Raw genomic sequence first — 11443 nt, 5'->3', positions numbered from 1 at the left:
ATTAATTAAATATACCATAATTTCAAAAAATAATTGACTGGCAAATTATCAGTATTTTGATTAGTATTACCAATTATATTTTATACATTAAATAAAAATTTAAAAATGGATAATTACGAAAAAATAGTGAACAATATAGAATTTAACTACTAAATTACTTATAAATTTAATTGAATGTTGCTTTATTCAAATAAAATACATTGCTGCTGTATAACTACAAAAAAGGAAGCTACAAGTAATGCTTTACTACATGAAAACAGTGGTTGAATCCTCTAGCCATTTGTAACTATGAATAAACAAGTGTCTACTGTATGTTGTTCTTGTAATCTTTTAAAATCGTATAAGCAAATGTAATATAGTGGCTTATTAAGTGATACTCATGGAGTTTTATTAAAAAAAAATTCTTTTGATTTACTAATGACTTTTATTTTCTTCATAAATATTTAACTTGGGTAACATTTTAAAATCAGATAAAGAATTTAAATATAAAGCTAAATTATTATATTTTTCAATCTGTTTTTCTTTAAATCTTTCCATTTTTAATAATAACATATCCAATTTGCTTTTTAGAGTTGAACACAAAGTCGTCATCTTTTTTTTTTGTTCAATATTTTCAAATACATCACTTTCTAACGAATTCATCATTGATTTAAGTGCAAATTGCTTCTATAACATATTATCAAATAAGTTTAATAAGATAATTTTATAAATATAATTATAAAAATAAAATAACTTTATAAAAAACTAAAAAATATTCATGGGAACAATCTTCAAAATGTGACCCTAAGAATTTCAGAAAAATACAATGTGTAATATTTACGATCATTAAAGATTATCAATCCCATAAAATCGGAAAATTTGTGGACAAATACAAAAAAACAATGTATAACTAATACCTTTTAACTACGCCTGGTCACCACATACTACAATGTTGACCAGGCGATAATTTTTAATAAATTTAATGTCATTTAATAGAAGTTACCTTAATTAAACTATTTCTTGCTTTCACAAATTGATATTTAGTTGACTGTCTAAAATCTGAAATAATCTTGTCTCGTATAATTTTTGCTGATTGCTCCGTCAAAGGTTTCGTTGCTACTTCTAGGTATGGTAAAGCATATTCAATCTGTTTAGCTTTTTCTCTTTTTTTAAACGCTCGTACTTTATCTTTCTAAAAAATAATAAATTATTAAAATCTAAAAACGCAAGTTTATGACCAAACCTACTTCATTTTGAAGAAGTTGCTTATTTTTTGTATTTCTATCCCAATCAAGAGATTCCACAATCAATTGAAATTTTAAGCATTCACTAATACGTGTTTTCAAAATAGAAGAAACATTGGTCTCCAATCGAGATAAATCACGACGTGCTTCATACTCGGCTTCCATCATATCTTTAAGCATTAAATACGCTTCAAATGGTTTTAGTTTATTTTCATATGGATATACTTCATTTTCAATTACTAAGTCTTCATCAAACTGAATATCTTTGCCACTTACCAAAGGTTTATGAAACAATCTACCCGGTCGTGTAATTTGTCCTTCGCCAAAATGATATTCTACGTGTATTGAATTCATTGCTAAATTGAATTCTCTGACAGCAATGTCCCGGTAATTTGGTAGTGTTTTATTTCTTAAGTATTTTTCATATATAATCTAATTCAAATTTAATAAAAATAATGAAACTTGAATTGATAGTGAAAATAATAAATTATATTTAATTGTTGTTATTCAACAAAATAAAATCACACTAAAATCAGATAATTATTTTTTTTAAATATTTTTCAAAAGAAATATTTCTATCAAGAGGTTAAATATCAAAAAAAAGAAAAAAAAATACACAAATGAAGTTTTGTTAATACCCTAAGTAAATAATAAATACTTTGTTAATAAAATGATAATTTGTAAGGAGTTTAAGACTTGCATTGGCTGGGCATGTGTGGAGAGCTGATGAGTGTCTCATAAACATGGATATAGTAAATCAAGTAGATCGAAATAGACTAAGGGGACGTCCAAGGTAAAGATGGCTAGATGTGGTTAGAAAAGATCTAGAGGAGTTAAAACCGGACTGGAACGGAAACTTGGATCTAGCTCACGCAAGATAAGTATGGGGGGAATTGGTTTTAGATGCAAAAAGCCTAAACGGCTCGTAAAAGATTTAAAAAAATAAATAAAATGATGGAGAAATACGAAAAAAATTGATTTATATTTAATTTCTTAAAAATAAAAGTTATAAAACATTAAATATCTACAAAAATGTTAATTTTAAAATTGCTATTTTTTGAAAAACTCTTGTCATTGAAATTCAGTCAGAATTTCTCGATTTTTCTAAATAAATTAAATGTAAGTTTAAATACTGTTTTTTATATACATATAATTTATCCTTAAGAATTTAATCAATCAAGATTGAATACTCAGATCAGAACAATCTTTACTCACTTTTATTTTTCTTTTTTCAGAAATAGATTTTTCTTCGATAGACTTGTCAAAATTGAACTCATACATTCGCCAAAATAACCTATCTGGTCTATAAAAATCGTATTACTAAGTAAATTATTTAATATAATCAAGTATTGGTAGTTTCTAAACAAGTAAGAAATCATAGCCGCTAGCAAACTATTAAACTAAGTCTATATCTTTATTCAGATTATTGATGATATTTTAAGATAATTAAATATCGGTATTAAAAATTTTATAAAAAATAATAAAAACTTCTACTGTGGATACGGGTAAGAATACTTCCCCGGCCCCTCTGCCAGTCGTAAGAGGCGACTAATGAGGTTGTATCAGATCGACAGCCGACGTAAAAATCTTTTGTCAAAAAAGTATGAGGAATCCTGAATAAAACTTAGGCGGATTGTCCCATCTCAGATGTACGCAGGGACAACAGAAAGTAGTTAAAAATGGAGAAGGCCTAAGGAATAAAGTGTTTGATACCAGCCGGACAACTTGCGCAGTAGCTGTTTCACCAGTCATATTTATAGATCTTCCCAACGCTTGTAGTGTCAACGGTGTAGGGACATCACTACTTAACTCTAGACTGGACTCGTGTATAAGGGAGAAAGATAGATACAAAGTAAGAATAGGTACTTGAAATGTTGGAACATTAACTGGTAAAAGTAGAGAATTAGTAGTAGTATTGATGAGGAGAAAAGTTAACATTTGTTGTGTGCAGAAAACTATGTGGAAAGGAGAGAAATCAAGGGAAATAGGTGAGGGTTATAAAATAATATACTCAGGTAAGTCTAGAACAAAGAATGGTGTAGGGATAATAATGGATGAGGAGATGAAAAATAGTGTAGTAGAAGTAGCTAGGAAAAGTGACAGAATTATGATCGTAAAATTGATATTCAAAGAAAAAGTGCTGAATGTAATAAGTGCCTATGCACCACAAGTGGGATGTGATAAAATAGACAAGGAAGTATTTTGGAGAGAGATGGATGAGGTGATGCAAGAGGTACCTGACAATGAGGATGCGGTGATAGGCGGAGTTATGAATGAACATGTAGGTAATGAGAGGAGAGGATATTAAAGAGTACACGGAGGATATGGTTTTAGTGGAAAGAATGAGGGTGGAGAAAGAATACTGGATTTCGCAATATCGTATGATCTTGCTGTGGTTAATACTTATTTTATAAAGAGGGAAGAACATTATATAACATATAAGAGTGGGAGGAATAGATCACAGATCGATTATTTTATGTGGAAGAGAAAGAGCGTAAAGCGAGTAAAAGATTGTAAAGTTATACNTAAGAGTGGGAGGAATAGATCACAGATCGATTATTTTATGTGGAAGAGAAAGAGCGTAAAGCGAGTAAAAGATTGTAAAGTTAGTATAACTTTACAATCGCCTAGTATAGGCGAGAGTGTAACTACACAACATTAACTTATGGTAATGGAGTTGTGGTGTACCGGAAAAAGAATAAACAAAAATAGAAGAAACACAGAGGAAAAATCGATGATCCGATGGTGGAAATTGAAAGGGGAAAATGAAAAAGAGTTTGTAAAGATGGTAAAAGAGAGGACGCTGTGAAATGTCAAGGGAGACATAAATGATGTGTAATAGATTTGCTAGTTGTGTAAAAAATACGCGATAAAATTAACTTGACGAATCACAAAAAAGCTTTTCAAGAACTAAAAAATAAATCAACTAAAAAGACTCTCCTCTTGCACTATAACGAAAACTATCAATCGATTTTTCCTAACAGTCGGGAAGATCTTAGCGTAATTTTGTAGAAAAAAGACGATAGCGGCATAATTGAATCAGTTTTATTTGCATCAAAAAAATTAACTTCTGCTGAATCTAATTACTCAGAAATGGAACTCGAAATTTTATACAATTCATCAATCTTAGTTCAGCCAATGAACAATCAAGTAGATCAAGCAAATGACAATTTTTTAGAAAATATTATAAAGGCAATTAGAAAACCCAATGCGAGCAACAATAAATGGTTAAACAAAGCAAAACACTATTTTATTGATAAAAACGGTACTTTATACTATACAATTAAATATCGCGACATGAATAAAATAATACTAGCTTTACTTTCTAAGTATATTTATTATATAATTACTGATAGCCTCGATAGTTCTCTGTGCGTGCATGTAGGCTTCATCAAAACTTTAGACAAAATCAAAAACAAATATTTCTGTCCGAAAAAGCGTAGAAATATAAAAAAATAACGTATTAAATTGTGAAAGTTGTCAAAATCGAAGATTGTACAAACAGCCAAAACCCCTTAAAGCAAGCGGATACCCTTTGGACAATGGTGGGGTAATGTAAGAGATTTTTTTAGATTACATTGGTCCCATTGAAAATTCTAAATCATATAAATATATACTCCTTGCAACCGATAAACTGTATAATTTTTGCGTAACTAAAGCTTATGCCCAGAGCACAAACAAATTTATACTATACTTCATTTTAAGATTTGGACCTCCTAAAGTCACTAAATCAAACTGCATTCCCACTGGGATCCTAACAGTTGACTAAGCTGTACCTTAACGGGGCAACACTGGCCTTATATAATTTATATTCCACTAGAAGGGCAGTTAGCGGTTTCGTGACCAATAAATATAGACTCTCAACTAACAACGATAACAAGCATTTGTTTCTATTTAATAGTATATTTAAATATAACCTGATTGGATCTCTAGAGATGTTGTGGTATCCAAGTTAGGTGAGCAACAGCGGCGAACGTACACAATCCGATTGTAATAAAATAAATGCTAATAATTAAATTAATAGTAAAAAATAATATTGTCGGAATTAGGTTGTAGTAATAAAAATATAATCTGTAATAAAAAATGAGTAGCCACGAGCGTGGTAAAATGTCGATTGACTGTCGTTATATATTTCTTTAATGAAGAAGAATATCATCGGTTTTGTTTACACCCGCGCGTGCCGCATATCTGTAGTAGGTCGTAGAGACGTTTGTGCTGATCAGGCGCTAGTATGGTATTGAAATGCTAATGTTGGACGAATAATCTGTACGTTACACAACAATACTACAGATTTTACCGCCATTTCAATTTAAGAACTTTTAGATTCTTAGACATATTCTTTACAAAAAAATTTAGCATCCCTTACAAACCAACCTAGCAAGGACAAGTTGAACTGTAAAACCATAGTCTCATTAATATCATTGTCCACTACTTATGTGGTAATAATAAATTGGCAGACTATTTATATATTTACTTTTTGCATACTTCAGTGCATGAGATCACTAAGTATACTCCTTATTACTTAGATCACGGTTATCATTCATAGAGTATATATGATCTAGCACTTTACCTCTAAACGACGCGAATATTTTAGCCGAACTCAATAATTTAAATCATGTACAAAAAATAACTTTGCCAAAAATAATTAAAACAACATCAGACACGAAATACGCAACTGAAAACAAGTATTAGTTAGAGTTTTTATTCGGAAAAACAAATTCGAACATCGCTATGAAATTATCAAACAAATAGGACCCTATGCGTATTTAATAAAAATAATGTACTCAACGATTCACCAGGCAATATAGATAAAATAATAACTTTATTTTCAGAAATAATACTTAAATTATTATTTTTTTCCTTTCATACAATTTTATTATTTGCTACTGCATCGTGAATATAGCATATAACATATATATATATATATATCAGTGTTGAGAAGGAACTGGTTCCAAAGGGAACGGATTCCTGGAACGAGTTCTTTTTGAAGGAACGATGCTAGGAACTGCTTTCTTTTAAAATAAAGGAACGAGGAAAATGAACAAATTCCATTTTTTAAGGAACGTGAACGGAAATTACAGTTCCTAAAAATTTTTATAAACATGTTTTAGTGTAGTTTTCTTCGTATCTAGACATTAAAATATTAAGGTATTTTTAGTTGACTTTTGACAGTGGAAGTCCCCTATATACCCAGCCGAGATCGTAGGCTGTTTAAATGAATCAATTGACTATAAATAGAGTTATTATCACATGTAGGTATACAGTAAATATTTAATATATGTTTACCAGTAGAGAAAAATACAACTTCAAGTTCTCGTATTGAAGAGTTAGAATTATTCTTAAAATGCCAGTCGAAAGACTTGACTGTGTTACTATTGTACCCTGCAATATTAAAAGTATTTTTAGAATTTAACACACCCCTTCCATCTAGTGCTCCTGTTGAGCGACTGTTTTCGACAGGTTCCAATGTGATGACACAAAAACGCCATAAATTGAGTGATTCACTTTTTGAAAAATTAGTTCTATTAAAACAAAACAAATTTGGTATATAAAATGAAAATTTTGTTTTGTTTTAATAGGACTAATAATTCTCAAATTTGTAATTAATATGTGTGTTAAATACTAAAAATACTTTTAATATAATACTATTAAATAGTAAAACTGTAAATAAATAGTTGTAAATAGTGTAAATAGTTGTTAACTGTACAAATTTTTTACAGTTAACAGCTATAAGTCTAATAATAAGAAATATGCATTATTACAATGTTATAATATTTAAAACTACATCTGTAATGTGTAGCATTTTAATTATTATAGTAGTTATTTATATTCTGATTTAAAATATCAGTAGTACAGTTATACATTTTTATTACAGAATGATGTCACATTGTTTTTGTGTAGTTACTAGTTATAAAACATTATTAAACATATTTATTTATGCCTTTTGATTTAAATATGCCATATAATCTAATAATTCATAATAATAATAAAAACAATTTTTTAAATAACTTGGTTACATAAAAGGAACGGAGAGTGGAACGAGTTCTTATTTTGGAGGAACTGGATCTGGAACAAGTTCCTTCTTAATATAAAGAACTAGGATCGGGAACGAGTTCCATTTAAAAAGGAACTTTCCCAACACTGATATATATATATATATATATAAATATATATACATATGTTTGGGTGCACGTATATATGATTATTTCACTACACTAAAACTTTTACAAGCAAAATGTGCAAATGACTACCAACTTGACCATTATCTTTTACCATTGTCATCAAGTGAAATACTTAGCTTTTTGCATACACAATTCTTATTAACTTGAAATACTATTCTATTTACAATACATTTTTTCTAATTATTTATTATAACAAAATTCTATTTTAGAAAAATTAATTAATCTTCATTATAATTTTTCTGAATAATGACAATCATTTTAAGTAACAATCACACCAATTATTGAAGTAAGTGGATAATCAAATAAACAAGGTATTTGATATTTTAATTATTACATTAAAATTAAAATATGGTATTTTTCGCTAGTTTGTTTTTCTTAGGCGCTTGCATTTTTTATCTGTGTGGCGCTTGTGAACAATTTTTATTAACTCTATAAACAACTTAGGACTATATTATACAAATTTGGACACTTTTCTTTTTTCAAAAGATTCATAAATCTGATTATTTATGTCAATATCTTCAGTTACGAGGCCAAATATAGTGAAATTCACGAGCTTCATTTACAAACTCTAAAATTATGTAATAATCCTAACAAGACTTCTAATACGTCATTTACTTAGCAAACTATAACAGCATTCTTAAATTCAATTTACTTGAGATGGATAGATATTTTAATAATTTAATTCATTTATTATACAAAAAGCTAAAACGCGCACTTATAAATCTAATAGAAAAATTTAACCACTTTGTGTTCGGGAATCTTGAATAGATAAATAACAAACTTAACAATTATGCAATGCGTGTAGCCATGTCTTTAAAAATTCAGAAGAAACAAACTGTTTTTTTACAATTGGGCCTGAATTCCATTAAAAATATTACCGAAATAATACAGAACAATACATTCAAAATAAAGCACACAATAGATACAATTATAGACACGCAACAGAATATAACATTCAGAATTTCAGATTTAGAACTGGAACAATTGTTAAAGCGCTTTAAATGAACACTTTACCATATTTAAGTTAATTATCTCGGAATTCAATCTCGAAGCAAATGATCTTGCTACTACAATATCGGCAACACGTCAAAATCAACTTCTTGCAAATGTATTAGATACCAATACGTTAATAAAACATCTCGAACAAATTGAATCCGAACTACCGTCAAATATGCAATTATCCACCGAAACAATATTTATTATAAATATATTAAATTTCATCGCACTAATTAAACTTTTTGTGGTCTTCATTGGCAATAATCTAATATCAGACTAGATATTCTGAAATTTAACAGATCTCGTAATAACTTTTACCATTTAATTCCGCTTCTAATAATTATAGCCAATAATCAATTCACGTATATTGAGCCGGAACATCATTATCTGGTCATTTCTATGGATACAATAATTCCGTTCGCCGAACGGGATATTAGCGCGTGTCATACGAACAAGGTACAAACAACATGTTTGTATCTCGATATAATCAAAAGGCAAATGCTAATCAATTGCGAAACTAAAATGTTTGCGAACCTTTCAAAAATTCCAGACAGCTGCAATATTAAACATTTTCATTTAAAATCGCACATTTACATCAATCTTGTGACAAAAAACAATTGGATCTATTTGTCAACCGAGGTAATAAACAAATCAATAATTTGTGGCCTAAACACATATACCGCAGAAATTAACACCGCCGGATTCTTGACAATCAACGTAGGCTTTCAAATCCATACTGTAACTGATATATTACAATAACGGTCATTCAAAACAAAATCATATCGGATTGATTTTGTTCCATAGCTTAACACCTCGCAACAAAGATATATTATAAATAAATTTAACAAAATAAAATACTCACCGATTATAAAAAAAACCTGCGATACAACCAATACAACCGAATTTAAATGCTCTAGGAACATTTTTTAAATCATTGGATGACTAATTGAAGATAAAGACGTAGGCAAAAAAAATATTAAATTCGAAACAATAATCAATGACAATACAATATTGTACTTTATACTATTATTTCTGCTAGGCTATCTAATACTCTATATATTCTTTAGACATATTGTGCGCAAATGTAGGCGCGAACCTAAAAGATAGATGGCGCGAAGAAGAACCGATTACTCCACAAATTAATTGCAATACAATCTCTTAAAATACACTTAAAAAAAATAACCTATAATAATAAAAACTGCCAATTATTTCTTGACAGCATGACACATGGAAAATTTTCATTTAGCCAATCTGACTTATTATGGTGAACAGCCGAATCAAGAATTTTTTGGAGAACATGATGCGGTGTTTGCTCACTGTGCCAATTCAGACTTCTATCACCCACGCAGACTGACAAGGGGCGTCGCTAGCAAATTTTTATCCTTCATTTGGAAACCGGTAAGTCTGATAAGCTTTCGGCTTATATTTGCTCCGAACAAAAATTAACTAATTGTTAACTCTTCTAACAAAATCCAATCATAATAAAAAACTTAGCATCTACGATTTCGAAGCTGCCATCGTCCAACTATTCAATTTTTTAATATCAAACAATATCCGGGGGTTACCCTGCCTCGATCAGAATGAACCTTGGTAATATTCCGATAAAAATTGGAGCACAACTCATTTATCACCACTTGATATGCCGGGCACTAAATGTAAGAATATACGCGAAGGAAAAACTCTTCCGTCTCTTGTGCCACCAATTTCATCAACTAGAACATTTTATAAAAAAATATCATTAATTTTGCTAAAATTTATACAATATGGTGTTATCTAAAGGTATCTAGACAAAAATGTTTATCAAGTCCCCCGGTCTATTACTAGGGATCTTAATAACATGACTAGAGATTATATAAGCACTTTGACTGAACTACTGATAGGACACAGTCATCTGCTTTAAAATTATGTGTGAATGTGACACACTGGTTACATTAAGATTTAAGAGTTTGAGAAAATCTTTTCCTGAAAAAGAAAATATCAATAACCTACAAACCTAAAGGGATATTTATTTTGCCAGAGACAGGACTAATTTGAACACACACATATATATAGAGAGTGATTATTTTATCATAACCCACTCAATTACTTACAGACTAAATACAATTTAAACATTTTTCTTTTTAATTATCTTTAGTTACACATTATTCTCGAATTATTAATTATGTAATACTTTTTAAATTTATCCCTTATTATGCCTTGTAAAGGTGTCAACTTTGTTTTTTGAAAAGGGAACACATATTATGAATTTAATAAAATGTTTAAATTTAATAGTAAATGGCTTAGAATTTCGAATAAAACTTTATTTGTATATTAGATACAAGACTTTAAAGTTTCAACTTTTTGAACTAATATGCATGTATAATATGCAAAGGATTACAAATTCAATATATTTTTTTATATATAGCGCGTAATTTAGTAGTAATAATTCCTACACAATTGGTACATTTGTTAAAGCATTCATTAATATTATGTTAAATCATAACGGTTCGAACTACAAAACTCACTATTACAATAATAATACAATGATAAGTTACAGAATTTCGGAAAAATAATATCAACAGAACTAACAGTTGTGATCACAACTAGCTAATAAAAACATTTTATTTAAGATTGTTACTCTTAAAATTATTAAACTTAAAAGTATTGCATCAAATCCTCTAATTTTTATACATCTTTGTCGTAGAAGTAACGAAATATACGTTTAGTTCATTATTTTTTATGATTTCTCCATAAAAATTATAATATTAAATTATTAAATTATTAAATAAATAATTTATTTTTTAATAACTAATTTATTTTTATTTAATTAAAAATAAAATGTGTTAAAATACTTTCATTCTAAGAAGACAAAATATATTATATTGTCTTAAAAAATGTAAAAACTAATAAATTAAAACAATTATACAAACCTCTCTTTAAACTTCGCTATAACCAATAGTTTGTCCATTTTAAGTTCTATTAATGAATCTAATCTAGTCGTATCGTAAAAACTTAAAAATCGTTTGTCTTCAATATTATTTTTAGAAGAATTAAACTTGTGCG

General features: G+C 28.7%; 1 protein-coding gene across 1 annotated transcript; it reads right to left on the bottom strand.

The window, feature by feature from the left end:
- Positions 1-480: 480 nt before the first annotated feature.
- On the bottom strand, positions 481-11413 carry LOC126897275 (uncharacterized; the record flags this gene model as incomplete). Its single annotated transcript, XM_050670774.1, has 5 exons — positions 11311-11413; positions 2439-2526; positions 1227-1655; positions 983-1171; positions 481-666 (listed from the first exon to the last, which is right to left on the bottom strand). Coding segments are annotated over exons 1-5 (930 nt in total), but the record flags the coding sequence as incomplete, so codon positions are not given.
- Between the last annotated feature and the right edge of the window lie 30 nt (positions 11414-11443).

Source organism: Daktulosphaira vitifoliae, unplaced genomic scaffold (assembly GCF_025091365.1).
Source record: "Daktulosphaira vitifoliae isolate Bord-2020 unplaced genomic scaffold, ASM2509136v1 Scaffold_2, whole genome shotgun sequence".
Lineage (NCBI taxonomy): Eukaryota > Metazoa > Arthropoda > Insecta > Hemiptera > Phylloxeridae > Daktulosphaira > Daktulosphaira vitifoliae.
This window is presented reverse-complemented; position numbering and strand designations above follow the sequence as displayed.